A 15,149-nucleotide genomic window follows, 5' to 3' on the forward strand; every position below is an offset into this window, starting at 1 on the left:
TCTCTTGCCCCAGTTGCAGATCCATTTTATTAGAGGGAAGTTCTCGTAGTGTTTGCTCCAACTTGGTCAGCCAGAAAACAGTGTCTAAGCTGTGTCCCTGCCAAAACTCCCATTTTTCCTGTCATTTGGGTTTTACGTGAACACCTGCGGCTCTCTGACCTCCATTCTTCAGGCCATCGGGTCAGCCGGGCTCCAGACAGCTGTGCTACACAGAGCCAGATCCCCAGGTTGCCCCAGTTGTTCAAGGCTGCTCTCACCAGATCAAGCTGGGCTACTTACCCAAACCATCAACAGAGCATTCTTCACATTGTGGGTTTAACTCTGCAGTAGTTTCTGGCCCCTATCCTTTACTGGACTGGCCTAACTGGATGAACTCTCCCAGGTCTGAGATTGGGGTGGTGGGGTGGGTGTGGGTGGGAAGATGACACATCCTAATGATGATGATTCTTTTTTTTTTAATATTTATTTATTAATTTATTTGGTTCCACCGGGTCTTAGTTGCCGCACGCGGGCTCTTTTAGTTGCGGCATGCATGTGGGATCTAGTTCCCCGACCAGGGATGGAACCCGGGCCCCCCCTGCATTGGCAGCACGGAGTCTTAACCACTGGATCACCAGGGAAGTCCCTAATGATGATGATCCTGGTTACACAGGAGGGCTCAGGAGCCAGGAGGATTCTGAATCCTTCATAATCAGTGACCATCATGGGCTTCCCTGGTGGCGCAGTGGTTGAGAGTCCACCTGCCGATGCAGGGGACACGGGTTCGTGCCCCGGTCCGGGAAGATCCCACAGGCCGCGGAGTGGCTGGGCCCGTGAGCCATGGCCGCTGAGCCTGCGCGTCCGGAGCCTGTGCTCCACAACGGGAGAGGCCACAACAGTGAGAGGCCCACGTATCGCAAAAACAAAAACAAAAACATAGTCAGTGACCATCTATGCTTTTGTTGAGATGCTGTGCACCCCCTCGCAAACCTCGTAGGGAACTAGTGTTGGAGACATGAGATGGCGCTCATACAAGAGAAGTATACTTCTCTTCCCAAAGCCAAGTAAGGCTTCAGCCACCTTCCTTCTCATTCACCTTACTTCCACCCATGGCAAAAGAGAGAAGAGGGGGAGAAATCCACTAGAGCCCTCCCCCCAAATCTTCCAAGCACCAGGGTGCCTGAGTGGGGTTGGCACTAGGGCTAAGGGGGATATACACAAGCTACAAAGACCAGCTTTCTCTCCTCCTGTCCCCCACCCCCCAGTTTCAGTTCTTCCCCAGACCAGACACTTGCAGAGAGCAGAGCCACTCACACTCCCCCTTGGCTGTGAGTGCCAAGGTTCTAACTGCTTAACACGGCTTTAAGGAAATTCTGCACCTATAAGAGGTGCCAGGGTTCTGGGAAGCAGGGGGCATCTCATAATGGGAGCTTCCAAATTCCCTGAACACAGCTACATTGGAGGTCATTTGCTCCATTTTAAACATCCTGGGTCCTTCAAACCACAAAGCCCTCTCCCAAGCATACATTCCACCCACCCAAACTCTCCTCCCCATGCTGCAAGGGCACATCTTCAGAATCTGCTCACCTACCCTCTACCAGGGTAGCGTCAAGCAAGCCCTTACATGGGGCTTTGGGCCCTATAATTAAAATTTCCCTCGATCTAGACTGCTGCCCACACATTAATTGAATTTTATTTGCCCACTGTCCTGATGTATTATTTTTGCTATTTTCTCCGTTTTGGACTCAAGTAACTGATTTTTTTTTTTCCATCTCACGGAATAGATTCAAGTTTTCCAGGGATTTAATTGATCTCACCAGCTATCCCGCCAGCCTGCAGGACCTGCCTCCCTGGCTGTCCGCGTAGAAAACAGGACCTTTTTTCCTCCCCGGCTGCAGCTTCCGAGTGGGTCTCAGGAGCCCGCGACCAGCCCCGACAGCTGCCCAGTCCTGAGGCCTGGCGTCCTGTGACCTGCCTAAAGTACTTGCTAGTAAGCTACACACGGCCCACCCCCGCCCACCCCCACCCCCACCATACACACACATCCCACAGGAGTGCGGGCGGAAGCCGCGGGGAGCCCGACGGCTGTAGCTTTATTGCAAGATTTCTTCTCAAATGCGAAATCAAGCCAACAAGCTCAGTGACTCGGATTCGTCAACAGCGGCGCCCCCCCGCACGCTGCTCGGAACTCGCGCCCACTCCACCCCACCTACGTACACACAAAGTTCCCACGCCGGTGACCTCAGCCCCAAGTGCATCCCACAACCTCTCCCACCCTGCGCAGAACTTCCTTTCAAAGTAACAGTTAAGAACCCCCATCCTCTACCCTCCCACCCCCCAACGCTGGACCGCACGCAGGACCGAGTCGGGTGTGGAAGTCCCTTCCCGCGCCGCCGCCTAAGGTCCCGCAGTGGCCCGGGCCCGGGCGCCCGGAGGCACGTCGCTGCCCCTCGCGCTGCCCGCCGAGAGGCGGCGGCAGAGCCCGGGGAGGGGGAACCAGGGTCCTGGGCTCCCTTCTCCGTCTTCTTCCAGCCAAGCTGCCGAGGGCGGGCCGAGGCGGCGCTCAGTACAGCCCCAGAATGGCAGCGCCCACGTCCTTGGAAGGCCGGCGCTCCTGCATCAGAAAGTTAATCATGCTCTCCGACTTGATGAGCAGGTTGCAGCCCAGGAAGAAAACGCCGAAGACCACGGTGAGCGACAACACGCAGAGCACGGCAATCTGCGCCACGCGCGACACCCACAGGCTGCGCTCATCCGGAGCCAGCCCCGCGGGGACCCCGTCACTGGCGGACAGCGGCGCGCCCCCGGGGCAGCAGCCCAGCCACGTGCCTAGCCCGTGGCTGCGATTTCCCACGGCGGCCCCGCCGCCGCCGCCGCCCAAGCCACCTGCCGCTTCCAGGCCGCTGTGGTTCAGGAAGGTCGCGTTCATCGCCGCTCGGCGCCCGGGGTCTTGGCGCGCGGTCCGGGGCACACCGGGAGGCTCTCCGGCGTCCGCGCTCTCGGAGACGCTCGGGTCCACCTGTGTGCGTGGAGAGCAAGAGGGCGGGGGGCTGCCCGCGCGCCGCACCCCTCGGGCCGCCGGCCCCTGGGCACCTGGCGGGAAGCGGCGGCCGGGAGAAGGCAGCAACAGGCTTTGCGGGAGCTGGAGCGGCAGAGCCGAGCGCGCCTCGCGGCACCGACTGCGCTCCTCGCACTCCCCGCCGCCCCTCCCCTAGCAACGGCCCCGCCCCCTCCTTCCTTCCCCATCCCCCCCCCCCCGCCCCAGGCCCTGCAGCGTCCTTGGGGGGCGGGAATCCCGCAGCGATCGCAGCTCCCCTAGTGTCCCAAGGCTGGAAGGGGTCGGGAGATCAGGGCAGCCCCGCCCTCGGTCGGCGAAGCTCGACACCCTCGGGGCAGCCTTGGTTCCAGCCGGGAAAAATCTCCCAAGGAACCTCTTCTGGGATTTGGTGCTCTTAGCAGTTAAGTTCTTCTTGAAGTCTGCCCTAAGTCTCTTCTCCGCTCTTTACTGAAGTCGCAGCAAGCCTTCCCAGATGTCAGAGGTGTTGCAGAGACCCCTCCCCTCGCCCCAGCGTTGCCTTCCCTCTCCTCTCTCCCCTCGTCACTGGGCAATGGCCCTGGGTGGCCGGCCGTGCCCCGCCGCTCCCACCCAGGTCCTCCCAGCCTCGCTCCCACCATCAAGGTGAGGAGTACTCTCTGCCTCCTTCCCACCTCGCCCCCAGCCCTCCCCGTTTGACATTTTCTTAATTTAAAAATGTTATTGCATTTTTCCCTTCTCCATTCCTTTTCACAAATACACGTCATTGTAAACTTGTTAGAAATTACCGATTAGCAAAACACAAAAAAATCTAAAAGCTCGTAATCCTACTACCCAGAGAGTGTCCATGTCACCGCCTTGGTACAAAATCTTCCTGTCCTTTTTCTATGTGTGTCTTTATATATGTATTCAGAATAGGGACGCACTGTTCATACATGATGTTTTGTACATGCTGTTTTGTAACCCTTTGTCATTTAACAGTTTATCCTTTGGTAATGATAAATATTCACCTACAACAGTGGTTCTGAATTGCCCAGGGGGCTTGTTAAAACCCAGATTCCCGGGCTCAGCCCAGAGTTTCTGAATCAGTAAGGCTGTGCATTTCAAATAAATGCTCTTGCTGCGCCTCCTAGGTGCACTTTGAGAATTACTGGTCTGCAGCATCATTTTTAGTGAAGGAATTGTATATTGTAGTCAAAGTACAGACTGTTACAATTTATTTAACCAAATTCTCTATTTTTGGATATTTGACTTGATTCCCTCTCTCCCTTTCTTTCTCTTTCTCCCTCCCTTCCTTCCTTCCATTCCTTCCCTTCTTTCTTTCTTTTCTTCCTTCCTTCCTTTCTTTCTTTCTTTCTTTCTTTTGTCAGAAACAAGATTACCATAAAGAACCTTGTAATGAAATCTTGGTACAGAAACTGTAATTTTATTTATTTATTTATTTATTTATTTATTTTGCGGTACGCGGGCCTCTCACTGTTGTGACCTCTCCCGTTGCGGAGCGCAGGCTCCGTCCAGACGCGCAGGCTCAGCGGCCATGGCTCACGGGCCCAGCCGCTCCGCGGCATGTGGGATGCTCCTGGACCGGGGCACGAACCCGTGTCCCTTGCATCGGCAGGCGGACTCTCAACCACTGCGCCACCAGGGAAGCCCCAGAGCACTATTTTTATATACGGTCTGGCCATTGTATATTCAGTCTCTCAGACTCCTTCCCAGAGTTCAGGAGTGGCAGACCTGCCTGGCCTGGATTCAGCCAGGTGCTCCCTCCTTCTGCTTTTCCCTTCTGCCCTTTCCGGAGTCACTGGTCCCAGCAAGTCCGGTTGCTATTTGATTGCATTAACTGCTTTTTTTTGAGGGGGCCACCTGAGTGGCTTGTGGGATCTTAGTTTCCTGACCAGGGATTTGAGCCCTTGCCCTCGGCAGTGAAAGTGCAGAGTCCTAACCACAGGACTACCAGGGAAGTCCCTGCATTAACTCTTAATTCGTATAATATCCCTGAAAGAGAAGTACATTACTTATCTCTGCATCACAAATCACCCCCAAATTTAGCAAATATTTATTAGCTCACATAGCTTCTGAGGGCCAGGAAACTGGAAGCAGCTTAGCTGGGTTGTTCTGGCTCAGGGTCTCTCATGAGGCTGCAGTCAAGGGGTTGGCCAGGGCCACAGTCACATGAAGGCTCCACTGGGGGTAGGGGATCGGCTTCTAACGTGACTCCCCAGCAGAGCTATTGTCTGGAAGCCTCAGCTCCTGGCCCTGGAGACCTTCCCGTAGGGCTGCTTGAAGTCCTCATGACATGCAGCTGGCTTGCCTTAGAGCAACTCTTGAAGAATGTGCTGGAAGGTGAGCAACCGGTGGAAGGGGGAGGGGCAGAAGAGTGAGGTTGCAGAGTAGAACATGTCAGCTGTCATTGTTACTTAATCTTCACAGCGAGCCTTGCAGAGAGAAGTCAGAAGCCCCATTTGACAGATGAGAAAATGGAGGCTCTGAAAGGAGAAAAATCTTGCCTGAGGTCACAGAGCTGGTACCTGGCACAGCCAGAATTTCAGCCCTTAGCTACCTTATAACCCAGCCCAAGTTTGTTCCAGCACGTTCTTTGTGCTTTGGGGGGGAGGGGGAGGGGGGAGGGGAGTGTTTCTCTGTTAGAGAAAGACCACCCTCCCCCCAGGCCCCAGGGCTGGGGAGGGGCCTCAGGAGCCTAAGAAGGTGCCTGTCAACTGGGCTGCCTTCCCGCTCTAGAAAGAGGAAGCCAGAGCCTCTGGGCCCAGCGGCCACCCACACAGGACTATTTTTACCCTCCACCTCAGTGACAAGCCTGCATCTCCCAGCTCTGGAAAGGCCGTCTGGGCAGTCTGGCTGCCCCAGGAAGAACCTCCACCCAGAGGCCACCGTTGTCCCCGCAGCTGTTTCTAGATGAACCTCTAGCTGTCCACCATGCCTTGACCATCCGGGGTTGGTAAGACGATTCCACCCCTAGATTCAGAGACTAATAAAACATCCCCAATTAGTATCAGTTGCCGGATGGACCTATCTGAACCAAAATGTTTACATCTGAAGGTATTTTAAATTGTTCACATTTCTAAAATGTTAGCAAAGTGTTCTATGCATGAACCATTTTAATCAAGAGGTAAGAATGATTTTACTTGCGTATTCAACTGTACACACACAAACACACACACACAAAATGTCAATAGATGACCATTGTACAACAGCGCACTTCAGGGAAGCCCAAAAGCCCTTGAAAGGAATTCATTTTCTGAAGTGGTTTCAAACAGCTGCCCTGAGCCTCCTGTTTATGCCCTTAGTTTGTTTGGCAAACTCTTCCTGGAGCAGGCAAAGGTTGCCTTTGGCCCAGGTCCTGTCCAAATGATCTCACGTTTTACATTGGCAGAGGGGAAGTTAATGATCTCCTGCATCTGGTACAGAATTTAAATAAACACAGATTGCCCTGTTTAGCTTTTGCCCCTCCTCGAGACACTTTGAGGTTGGCCCCTGCTCTGTTCACCCGTCCAAAGTGGAGAGCAGAGGAGCACCACTCTTCACACCAGGGTGCCTTTGCCCAAAGCATCAGGAGAAATGCCTCAGGGGTGTCTGTGCCGTAGCAGAAAGGGGGCAGTACCTGTGTAAGTACTGTGCAGTGGAGAACTTGTGAGCAGGTATCACAGGTATCAGGAACTTCACACGCCACCTCCTACCGCCTGTCTGATTTGTGTTTCAGAGAATACCTGGATTCTGGAGATCTGGAATCTATTTCTGCCTCTGCCCCTAATTGGCTATGTGCCCTTTGACAAGTCACCCATCCTCTCTGGGCCTTGATTGGTTCATCCATAAATCAAGGGAGCTGAAACAGATCATCTTCAATAAAACTTTATTTATAAAAACAGGGAGTGGGCCATTTGGATCATGGTTTGCCTTCCTCCACCCTCTGTTTCCTGGAAGGTGGGGGAGGGGATGTGCAGAGAGCATTGGGCCCAAGATCTGTGCCTGGTCTGCACCTAAACCACTACTTGGGCCTCCCTTACCCCATATATAAGATGAGAAGCATGGTTAATATCTTCATTCCCCAAACTGTGCTTTCTGGATCAGCAGTCCTGTGAGGTCTGTACAGAAGTGGCACTGACCTTAACAGATTTCTTTACTACAGGACTTCTCAGGGCCTTTAGTATGTTGATGTGCATTGTGAATTTCCCGGGGGTGGGGGGGTGGGGTTGCAGGATGCGGTGTGTAACAATGGGATTCTTTTTCCCTACCCACCTACTAATATTTTTTGCCCCTGTGCACCACTCAGCACAGTTAGGGAAATGCCCTGTAACCTCCCCAAAGCCTCTGTTTCCTTCCCTGCAGAACAGGGGTGATAAATGGTTTCTGCCTCCTAGAATTGTTGGGAAGGGTAAATGAGGTAATGCCTGGAAGCGGGCCTGGCACAGGGCCTGGCACAGAGTAAGTGTTCAATAAATGCTGGCGGTGATTATTTATAATGAGGTTCTTCCCTTCCAGCTCTGACATGCACTTCCAACGGCAGCGTGTAATTAGACCCCAAAGCAACTGGCTCCTCGAGCCGAAAGAACAAGGCTGGAGGAAGGAAAAAGGAAGAGAAATATCCTTCTGGGTTGCCCATTTGGCACCAGTCTCACTGCCAGTCGTCACAACAGGGGAATGTAGCAAAATGCCAACCCCTGATGACTAGGCTCAGGGAAGCTGGTGGTTCCCTGTTTAGCTCAGACGCTGTGGGGAATATCGGAAACTGCGGAGAGGAGAGGGCTAGGACCAGCGCTGCTTTGGGGTCAAGCAGAAGAACCCCACAGCATCCCAAGTGGGTCAGCCTCCCTTTCTCACTGTCCGGGCACAGTGATCTTGGCCATTTACAGGTCTGTGTGATGTGCTGGGGGAACAGTGACAGGAGTGCTGAGTCAGAAAAGGTAAACAGGAAAATGCAGACAAGGGCAGGAAGAGCAATCCGCAGAGGAAGCAGCATCTGCTGTGGCTCTGAAGACTGGGGAAGCATAGGGCTGGAGTCACAGGGACCCAGGGGTGGGGCGGCAGTGCGGAGGAGTGACAAAAGAGAAGTCTACAGGGTGGGCGGGGGAAGTCAGCGGGGAAGCATTTACATTCCCCTGGATTAAAAAAGAAAACAAACTCTCCTTTGTATTTTTAAAAAATTTGACAATGAACGTGTATAGCTCTTATAAGAAGAGAAATAATGTTTTTGAGAAAGGAAAATGATCACCCTTGCAACCATGTAAAGATCACTCTGGATGCTGCTGCGATTGACCAGACAAAAGGTAAAGATGAGCAATTCCACTCGCAGGTGTACATTCCCAAAGAGTTGGAAATGTACAAATACACACACATGCGTGTTCACAGCAGCACTATGCATAGTAGCTGAAAGGTGGAAACGGCCAAATATCCATCCACAGATGAATGGACAAACAAAACGTGGTCTAGCCATTCAAATGGGATATTATTCATAAAAAGGAACGAAGGACTGATACATGCTGCCACGTGGATGAACCTCAAAAACTTTAGGCTAAGTACAAGCAGCTGGACACAAAAGGTCACATACTGTATGATTTCATTTGTATGAAATATCCAGAGTCGGTAAATCCATAGAAACAAAAATGCAGATTAGTGGTTGCCAGGAGCTGGCAACAGCTTAAAGGGTGTGAGAGAAAGTCGCAGCATTCAGAACGCTGAAATCTCCCATAGTTTGGTCATAAGCCCTCTCTATAGCTTAAGCTACCTCGAGCTGACTTTCACTTATACAGAGGAGTCGTATCTAATTCACCTGATACCATTCCATAAGCCTCTTTGCCAAAGTTCTTAAATCAAGAATAAAGTCACCAGGGACTTCCCTGGTGGTCCAGTGGCTAAGACTCCGCGCTACCAACGCAGGGGGCCCGGGTTCCAACCCTGGTCAGGGAACTAGATCCACACGCTGGCAACTAAGGGTTTGCATGCCGTAATAAAGATCCCATACGTGGCAACGAAGATGCTGCATGCTGCAACTAAGACCCGGCGCAGCCAAATAAATAAATAAATAAATAAATAAATAAATATATATATATATATATATATATATATGAAAAGAATAAAATCACCTACGGGTGGGGGGAGAGGGAATTGGATGAAGGTGGTGAAAAGGTGCAAACTTCCAGTTACGAGATAAAAAAGTACTAAGGATGTAATGTACAATATGATAAATATAATTAACACTGCTGTATGGTATACATGAAAGTTGTTAAGAGGGTAGAGTCCAAGAGTTCTCATCACAGGGAAAAATATGTTTTTTCTTTTATTTTGTATCTATATGAGACAATGGATGTTCACTAAACTTATTGTGGTAATCATTTCATGATGTATGTAAGTCAAATCTTTATGCTGTTCACCTTAAACTTATGCAGTGCTGTATGTCAATTATATCTCAGGAAGGCTGGAAGAAAAAAAAGGAAGAAAATGATCATACTATCAATGTTTCTGAAAGCCATGATGAACATGTGCAATGGGAAGAACTTGAAGAACCTTCTACAAGGTTTATAATGATGAAAAAATGGAACCAAATTAAATGTCCAAGAAAAGGGGGTTGATCGGGCTTCCCTGGTGGCGCAGTGGTTGAGAGTCCACCTGCGGATGCAGGGGACGCGGGTTCGTGCCCCGGTCCGGAAGGATCCCACGTGCCGCGGAGCGGCTGGGCCCGTGAGCCATGGCCGCTGAGCCTGCGCGTCCGGAGCCTGTGCTCCGCAACGGAGAGGCCCGCGGACCGGAAAAAAAAAAAGGGGGGGGGGTTGGTCAAATTACAGTGCATCCCTTCAGCAAAAAGAATGCAAGGCCACCATGGGAAAATGATTCTGTGGCACAGGGGCCCTCCAGCTTGGCCACACATTGGAACCACCTGGGGAGTCTTAAAAGTCCCATAGACCAACCCCATCCCAGGCCCATTATATCGGCCTGGGGGTGGAACCCAGACGTGACTATTTGTTAAGCTTTCCTGGGGGGTTCTAATGAGAGCCACTGTTGGAGAACATAGAAATATGGCCACTATATGCAGTCATTCCTTGATATCCAAAGGGAATTGGTTCCAGGACCTGCCTTGGATACCAAAATCCGCAGATGCTAAAGTCCCAGAGTTGGTCCTCCATATCTGCGAATATGGAACCTGCCTTGTATTGGAAAAAGTCTGCTATAAGGGGACCCGTGCAGTTGAAACCTGTGTGGTTCAAGGTCAACTTTATTGTTAAGTGAAGAGAAGCTAATAATCTAACAGAGTATACCCTATGACTCCTTTCTGGTAAATTTCTACCTGTGTGTGCACACACACACACACGCACACACACATACACACAGACTCACATAGATGAACAATAGGTGTGAAACATTGATGTGCTCATCTCTGTAGGATGGGGCTATGAGAGACTTTATATTTTGATTATCTGTATTTCCTCTATGTTCTAAAGTAAACATTATGTCTTGTAATAAGTACAAAAAAAGATAAAGTCATCATCTTAAAAAGTTGTATACTTTTCATTTCAGGAAAAAAGACAGAAATGAGCATCTAATCAAACAAGGTGTCTGCAGGTCATCTGCGAACACAGAACATCCCTAGGGGTGCCGCCACTGCAGCCCAACCGAGAGGCAGGTCCCAGCCTCCTGGCGACACCTGGGTTCTGTGAGTTAGGCAGGTGCTCCTGCCTGTAAGCCTCAGGCTCCTCCAGGGGAGGATGGGATGGGTTTGCCCGCCTCACAAGATTAAAGGCATGAACGTGCAGCATCCGGCACAAAGTAGGCGCTGGATGCAGTTTGCTTCTTCCTCCATCGGTAAATCTCAGAGTCAGAGCCTGCAGCCCGTCAGCTCCTTGCTTGTCTTGCTGAAGGAGAAGGATTGGTTTTGCCCAAGTTCATCCACAGCTGCTGGTCCCCAGTGCTGTTGCAGCTGTGCTAGCCAGTGGCCACCTCTCATTGGCTTTGGCTGGGAATCTCTGCTGCCCGTGGAATTTTCCTGGGCTCCCTAGAAAGACCCCAGCTTCTCATCAGCACAACCTGTTGATTCTCTTATCAACATAGTCTGTATCCACCATCCCCAGATTGGGTCCCATCTGCATAAAGAAAGAAGGGCTTTCAGTCTTCCTGGGGTTGCTCACCTTTAATAAAAATGACAATTGTAGCTGCCATATATGGACCCTACGTGTGCCTGGGCTTAACACCCTCTATCTCTCAGCCTTGACTCTGCTGGGCATGGGATGATACTATTCCCTTTTCACAGGTGAGGCTCAGAGAGGTGGAGGGACTCAGTCATGGTCACACAGCTGATAACTGGCAGGCCTGTCTGGGCCCCAGGTTTCTCCACTCTGCCACACTGCCTTCTAGCTGTCTCTGTTCCCTTTTCTATCCCAGTGGATTCTCATGTGCGGCCAAGTTAGATAACTGTTTTTACAAAAGCAGTGATTCTCAACATTGACTATGGAATTGCCTAGAAAGATTTTTAAATGCTGGTGGTAGGGTGGGCATTGGAGGGTGCGGGGTGGGAAGGGTGGAGGTGGGAGGAGGGCGAGTGGGTGGAGAGCCACCAGAAGGGGACACTCAGGGCCTTCTGCGGTTGTGGTAATGTTCTACTTCTTGATCTGGGTGCTGGGTACTTGGGTTGTTCATTTATTTGTGAAAGTCATTAAGCTGTACACTTATGATTTGTGTGCTTTTCTACATACATGTTATTCTATGGTAAAATTGTTTTAATTATTTTTTTAAGTAAAGAACAAAAGGCAGTTGTCCTCAGCCACGTCACTGCCTCCTGGGAAAAGGCGGTCTGTGGCCCCGGATTCATCATCTTAAGGACGCTTTTCACGGCATCAGGCAGTTGTTGGCCTTTGAGTCTGTGCCTGTCCTTGACAGTGAGCAGACACTTCTTCCAGGGCTCATGCTACGCTTAGCTGTAAAAGGTCCACTGCTGCTGCTCTGGTACTCAGGGACCGTCAGGCCCTGTGGCTGGGCTCAACACCCCCTCCCTCCCCACAACTGCACTCATATGACCTCACTCTGCCCAAGCCCTGGGACCTAGGGCAGCAGGGATGGAAACAGCTACAGCCCAGCACCTGGGCCTAAGCTGTGAGTCCCCTGCTGACTTCTGCCTTGTATCATAATTTGAGTCACTGGATACGTGTTCTCTGACCTTCACTTACTGACTCTCTGATTTTTAGCTGGGCCCATGAATGTGTGAAATGAAGACGGTATTTCCCATTGTCATTTGTGGCTAGGTCTAGTTATGTGACTCAGTTTTGGCCAATAGAATCTAAGTGAAGTAGTCTGCACAATTCTAGAAAATGCCCTAAAAAAGGAGACTGCTCTTCTCCTTCCCCTACTCTTTCTTGATACCTGGAATATGGCAAGGAAAGGCTTGGGCAAGGAAAGTCCCAGCAGCCTTTTTGGTCCAAGGAGCAAAGTTATGATTGAAGATGACAGGGGATCCTGGGTCCTCTCTCTCTTTCATCTCCTTTGTACCATGGAGCACCCTGTTGGTGGTAGACTGACTCCCTTGGGGTGTCTTAACGTGAGAAGAAAATGAGCTTCTACCCTGTTTGCGCCAGTGATAGCTGGGGTTTTCCATTCCTCTCCACTCAGCTTAATCCTAACTAATCCTCATGGCTTCTGATTTGATCCTTGGCTTGAGTTCCTGCCTTGGTCACCTGCCCAGTATGAGGCTGAGGGCCCTGCCTTGCCCCTCCTGTGCCCTGGAGTTCTGTCCCCGCCCCATCTCAGTGCCACCTACTGGTGCCCCCCATCCATGCTCCCTGCAGGATTGTGTGTTGCTGCATTTGCCTCTTGCCAGGGTGGAGTACAGTCTGCCGCTCCAGTTGCTTTCTTAGAGTGAACCCTGCTGCTTCCCGCTTCTCTCTCATCCTCTTACCGTGGCTCCTGCCCTGTGCCTGACAGGCTGGCAGCTCTCTGGACATCTACAGCAGGACCAATGCCTGCAGGACCTTGCCCAGTGGGCAGGTCCACAAGCAGCCAGTTCTGGAGAGGTAAAAACAATGGAACCTTCATTCATGTATTCATTCAACTATTTATCAAGTGTTGATCTTGGGCACTGGGGACACAACAGTAGGACCAGGTCGAGAGACGGTGCACCGGGTACAAGCACAGGCTGTGGAGCAGGAACGGCAGACACAGGCATCAAAGACCCTGGAACTGATCACAGGAATTTTTAGGGGTTTCCTTTAAGGTTATGCCCAGGACCTTGGTTATGTGTGCAAGTCTGCGTAAGTCACTACACCTCCTCAACTTCCCCATCTGAACCTGACAAGGCTGAACTGGGTGATGTTTAAGATTCTGTGCAGATCTGTCCTCCTATGAAGGGAGAAAAAGACCTAGGAGTCCTTAAGCCCAGGTTTGCCACCCATGGGCTGCTGCCTGATTTAGGGCCTTAAGACAACTCCTATTTAATTATTTATTATAATTCTGTGGATTGATGGGGGCTCAGCTGGACAGTTCTTCTGGTTACAGTTCCCTTTACCCCTCTGACCTCTGTGCTCATATAGAAATGGAGTACACTTGTACCGACCCAGAATTCTCACAGAATTCATGAGATAATAGCCCAGGTAACCGATAGTAGAGGAGGGGAAGTTTCTCTTTATTGAAATAAACCAGTTACTAAATGAAGAAGGAATTATAGAATTAGGATGTCACCATGTTTAACTCCCAGAGAATTAATGGATCCAGGCATTGGGCATCAACAGCTGCTAATGTCACAAAAAGGAAGCCAACTAGACATTATGTCCCTTTGATGGAAGAACACAACACCTGCTTTGATCTTAATCTGATCAAACCTTTAGACTCAACTGTCAATTTACAGGAATTATAGAAGACAGAGCAATATGTTAAACTACATCATGGGCTTGTAATCATCAAAACACAGACTGTGGACAATCTACAAGGTATATGCTCTGCCTTCTTCAATAATAAATTACAAAGAAGAAGCGAAAGAGGGGAGAGAAACCTATGGATTAAAAGAGATTTAGGAGACATCAACCAATCACACTGAGTGCATCTTATTTGGATCTTGATTTAATCCAATTGTTAAAAAAATGCTTTTTGGCATAGAACAATTAGAAATTTGAACACTGACTGAATATGTAATGATATTAAAGAATTATTGTTTTCAGAAAGACACAAGATAATGAGTAAATAGTAATAGACAAAGTACAAAGAAGTGTCCAGAAGCAAGGACCTATCATTAACTAAGTCTGGGGCGTGTGGGGGAAAGAGACTGTGCTGGGAGTCCTACCCCCAACTTGGCCATTAGCTCACCCTGCGTGTAGCCTTGGTCGAGTCTTTTCCCCTCCCCAGTCCTCAGTTTTCCCATCTATGAAATGAAGCAAGTGGATCCAATGGGTCTGTGAGGACTTGTTTATCTCTGGCCTCCTTTTGCTTTGTCCGCACCTGTGCAGCCCTGGAGCCTTTACTTGGTGCCTGTATCACCCTTACCATGTGTCCATAAGAGCGTAAAAGCAGCAGGATGGGCAGAAGCCCATAGCTGATGGGCCCTGCAGAACAGAAGAGGCCACCTCCCTGAGGCACCTTGCCTGGAGGATCAAGCTGCATGATCCCAGGCGGACCGGTCCAAGCCCAAGGGGAAGGATGTCCAGGAAAGAAACCTCTGGAGAGGGACTTCACTGGTTGTGCAGTGGTTAAGAATCCGCCTGCCAACGCAGGGGACACGGGTTCGATCCCTGGTCCGGAAAGATCTCACATTCCATGGAGCATCTAAGCCTGTGCGCCACAACTACTGAGGCTGTGTTCTAGGGCCCGTAAGCCACAACAAGAGAGGCCACCGCAATGAGAAGCCCACGCACTGCAACAAAGAGTAGCTCCCGCTCGCCACAACTAGAGAAAGCTTGCACACAGCAACAAAGACCCAACACAGCCAAAAATAAAAATAAAAAAAAATTACAAAAGAAACCGCTGGAATACTTCATCACCCACAAACCACACACATGAGTTATCTGCTCACTGGGATGGTTTGGCTTTTCCTGACGACTGGGACCTTTTGGTGAGCTCCCTGGACCTACATCCTGGTCTAGTCACCTGCTCGGGACTCCAGCTGAGGTGGGGCCCCGCTGCCTTTGACACACATCTGTGGGCAGAAATG

At 50.6% G+C, this 15,149-nt stretch overlaps 1 protein-coding gene across 1 annotated transcript; it reads right to left on the bottom strand.

The window, feature by feature from the left end:
* Positions 1-2,042: 2,042 nt before the first annotated feature.
* On the bottom strand, positions 2,043-3,167 carry RPRML (reprimo like). The gene has a single exon (XM_059996879.1). The coding sequence runs from the start codon at positions 2,906-2,908 to the stop codon at positions 2,543-2,545; it is 366 nt and encodes a 121-aa protein (XP_059852862.1). The 5' UTR covers positions 2,909-3,167; the 3' UTR covers positions 2,043-2,542.
* Positions 3,168-15,149: the final 11,982 nt, after the last annotated feature.

Source organism: Delphinus delphis, chromosome 19 (assembly GCF_949987515.2).
Source record: "Delphinus delphis chromosome 19, mDelDel1.2, whole genome shotgun sequence".
Lineage (NCBI taxonomy): Eukaryota > Metazoa > Chordata > Mammalia > Artiodactyla > Delphinidae > Delphinus > Delphinus delphis.

Bases quoted from the DNA above. Each gene is read 5' to 3' on its own strand.
- RPRML (XM_059996879.1), bottom strand. From the start codon at position 2,908: ATGAACGCGACCTTCCTGAACCACAGCGGCCTGGAAGCGGCAGGTGGC.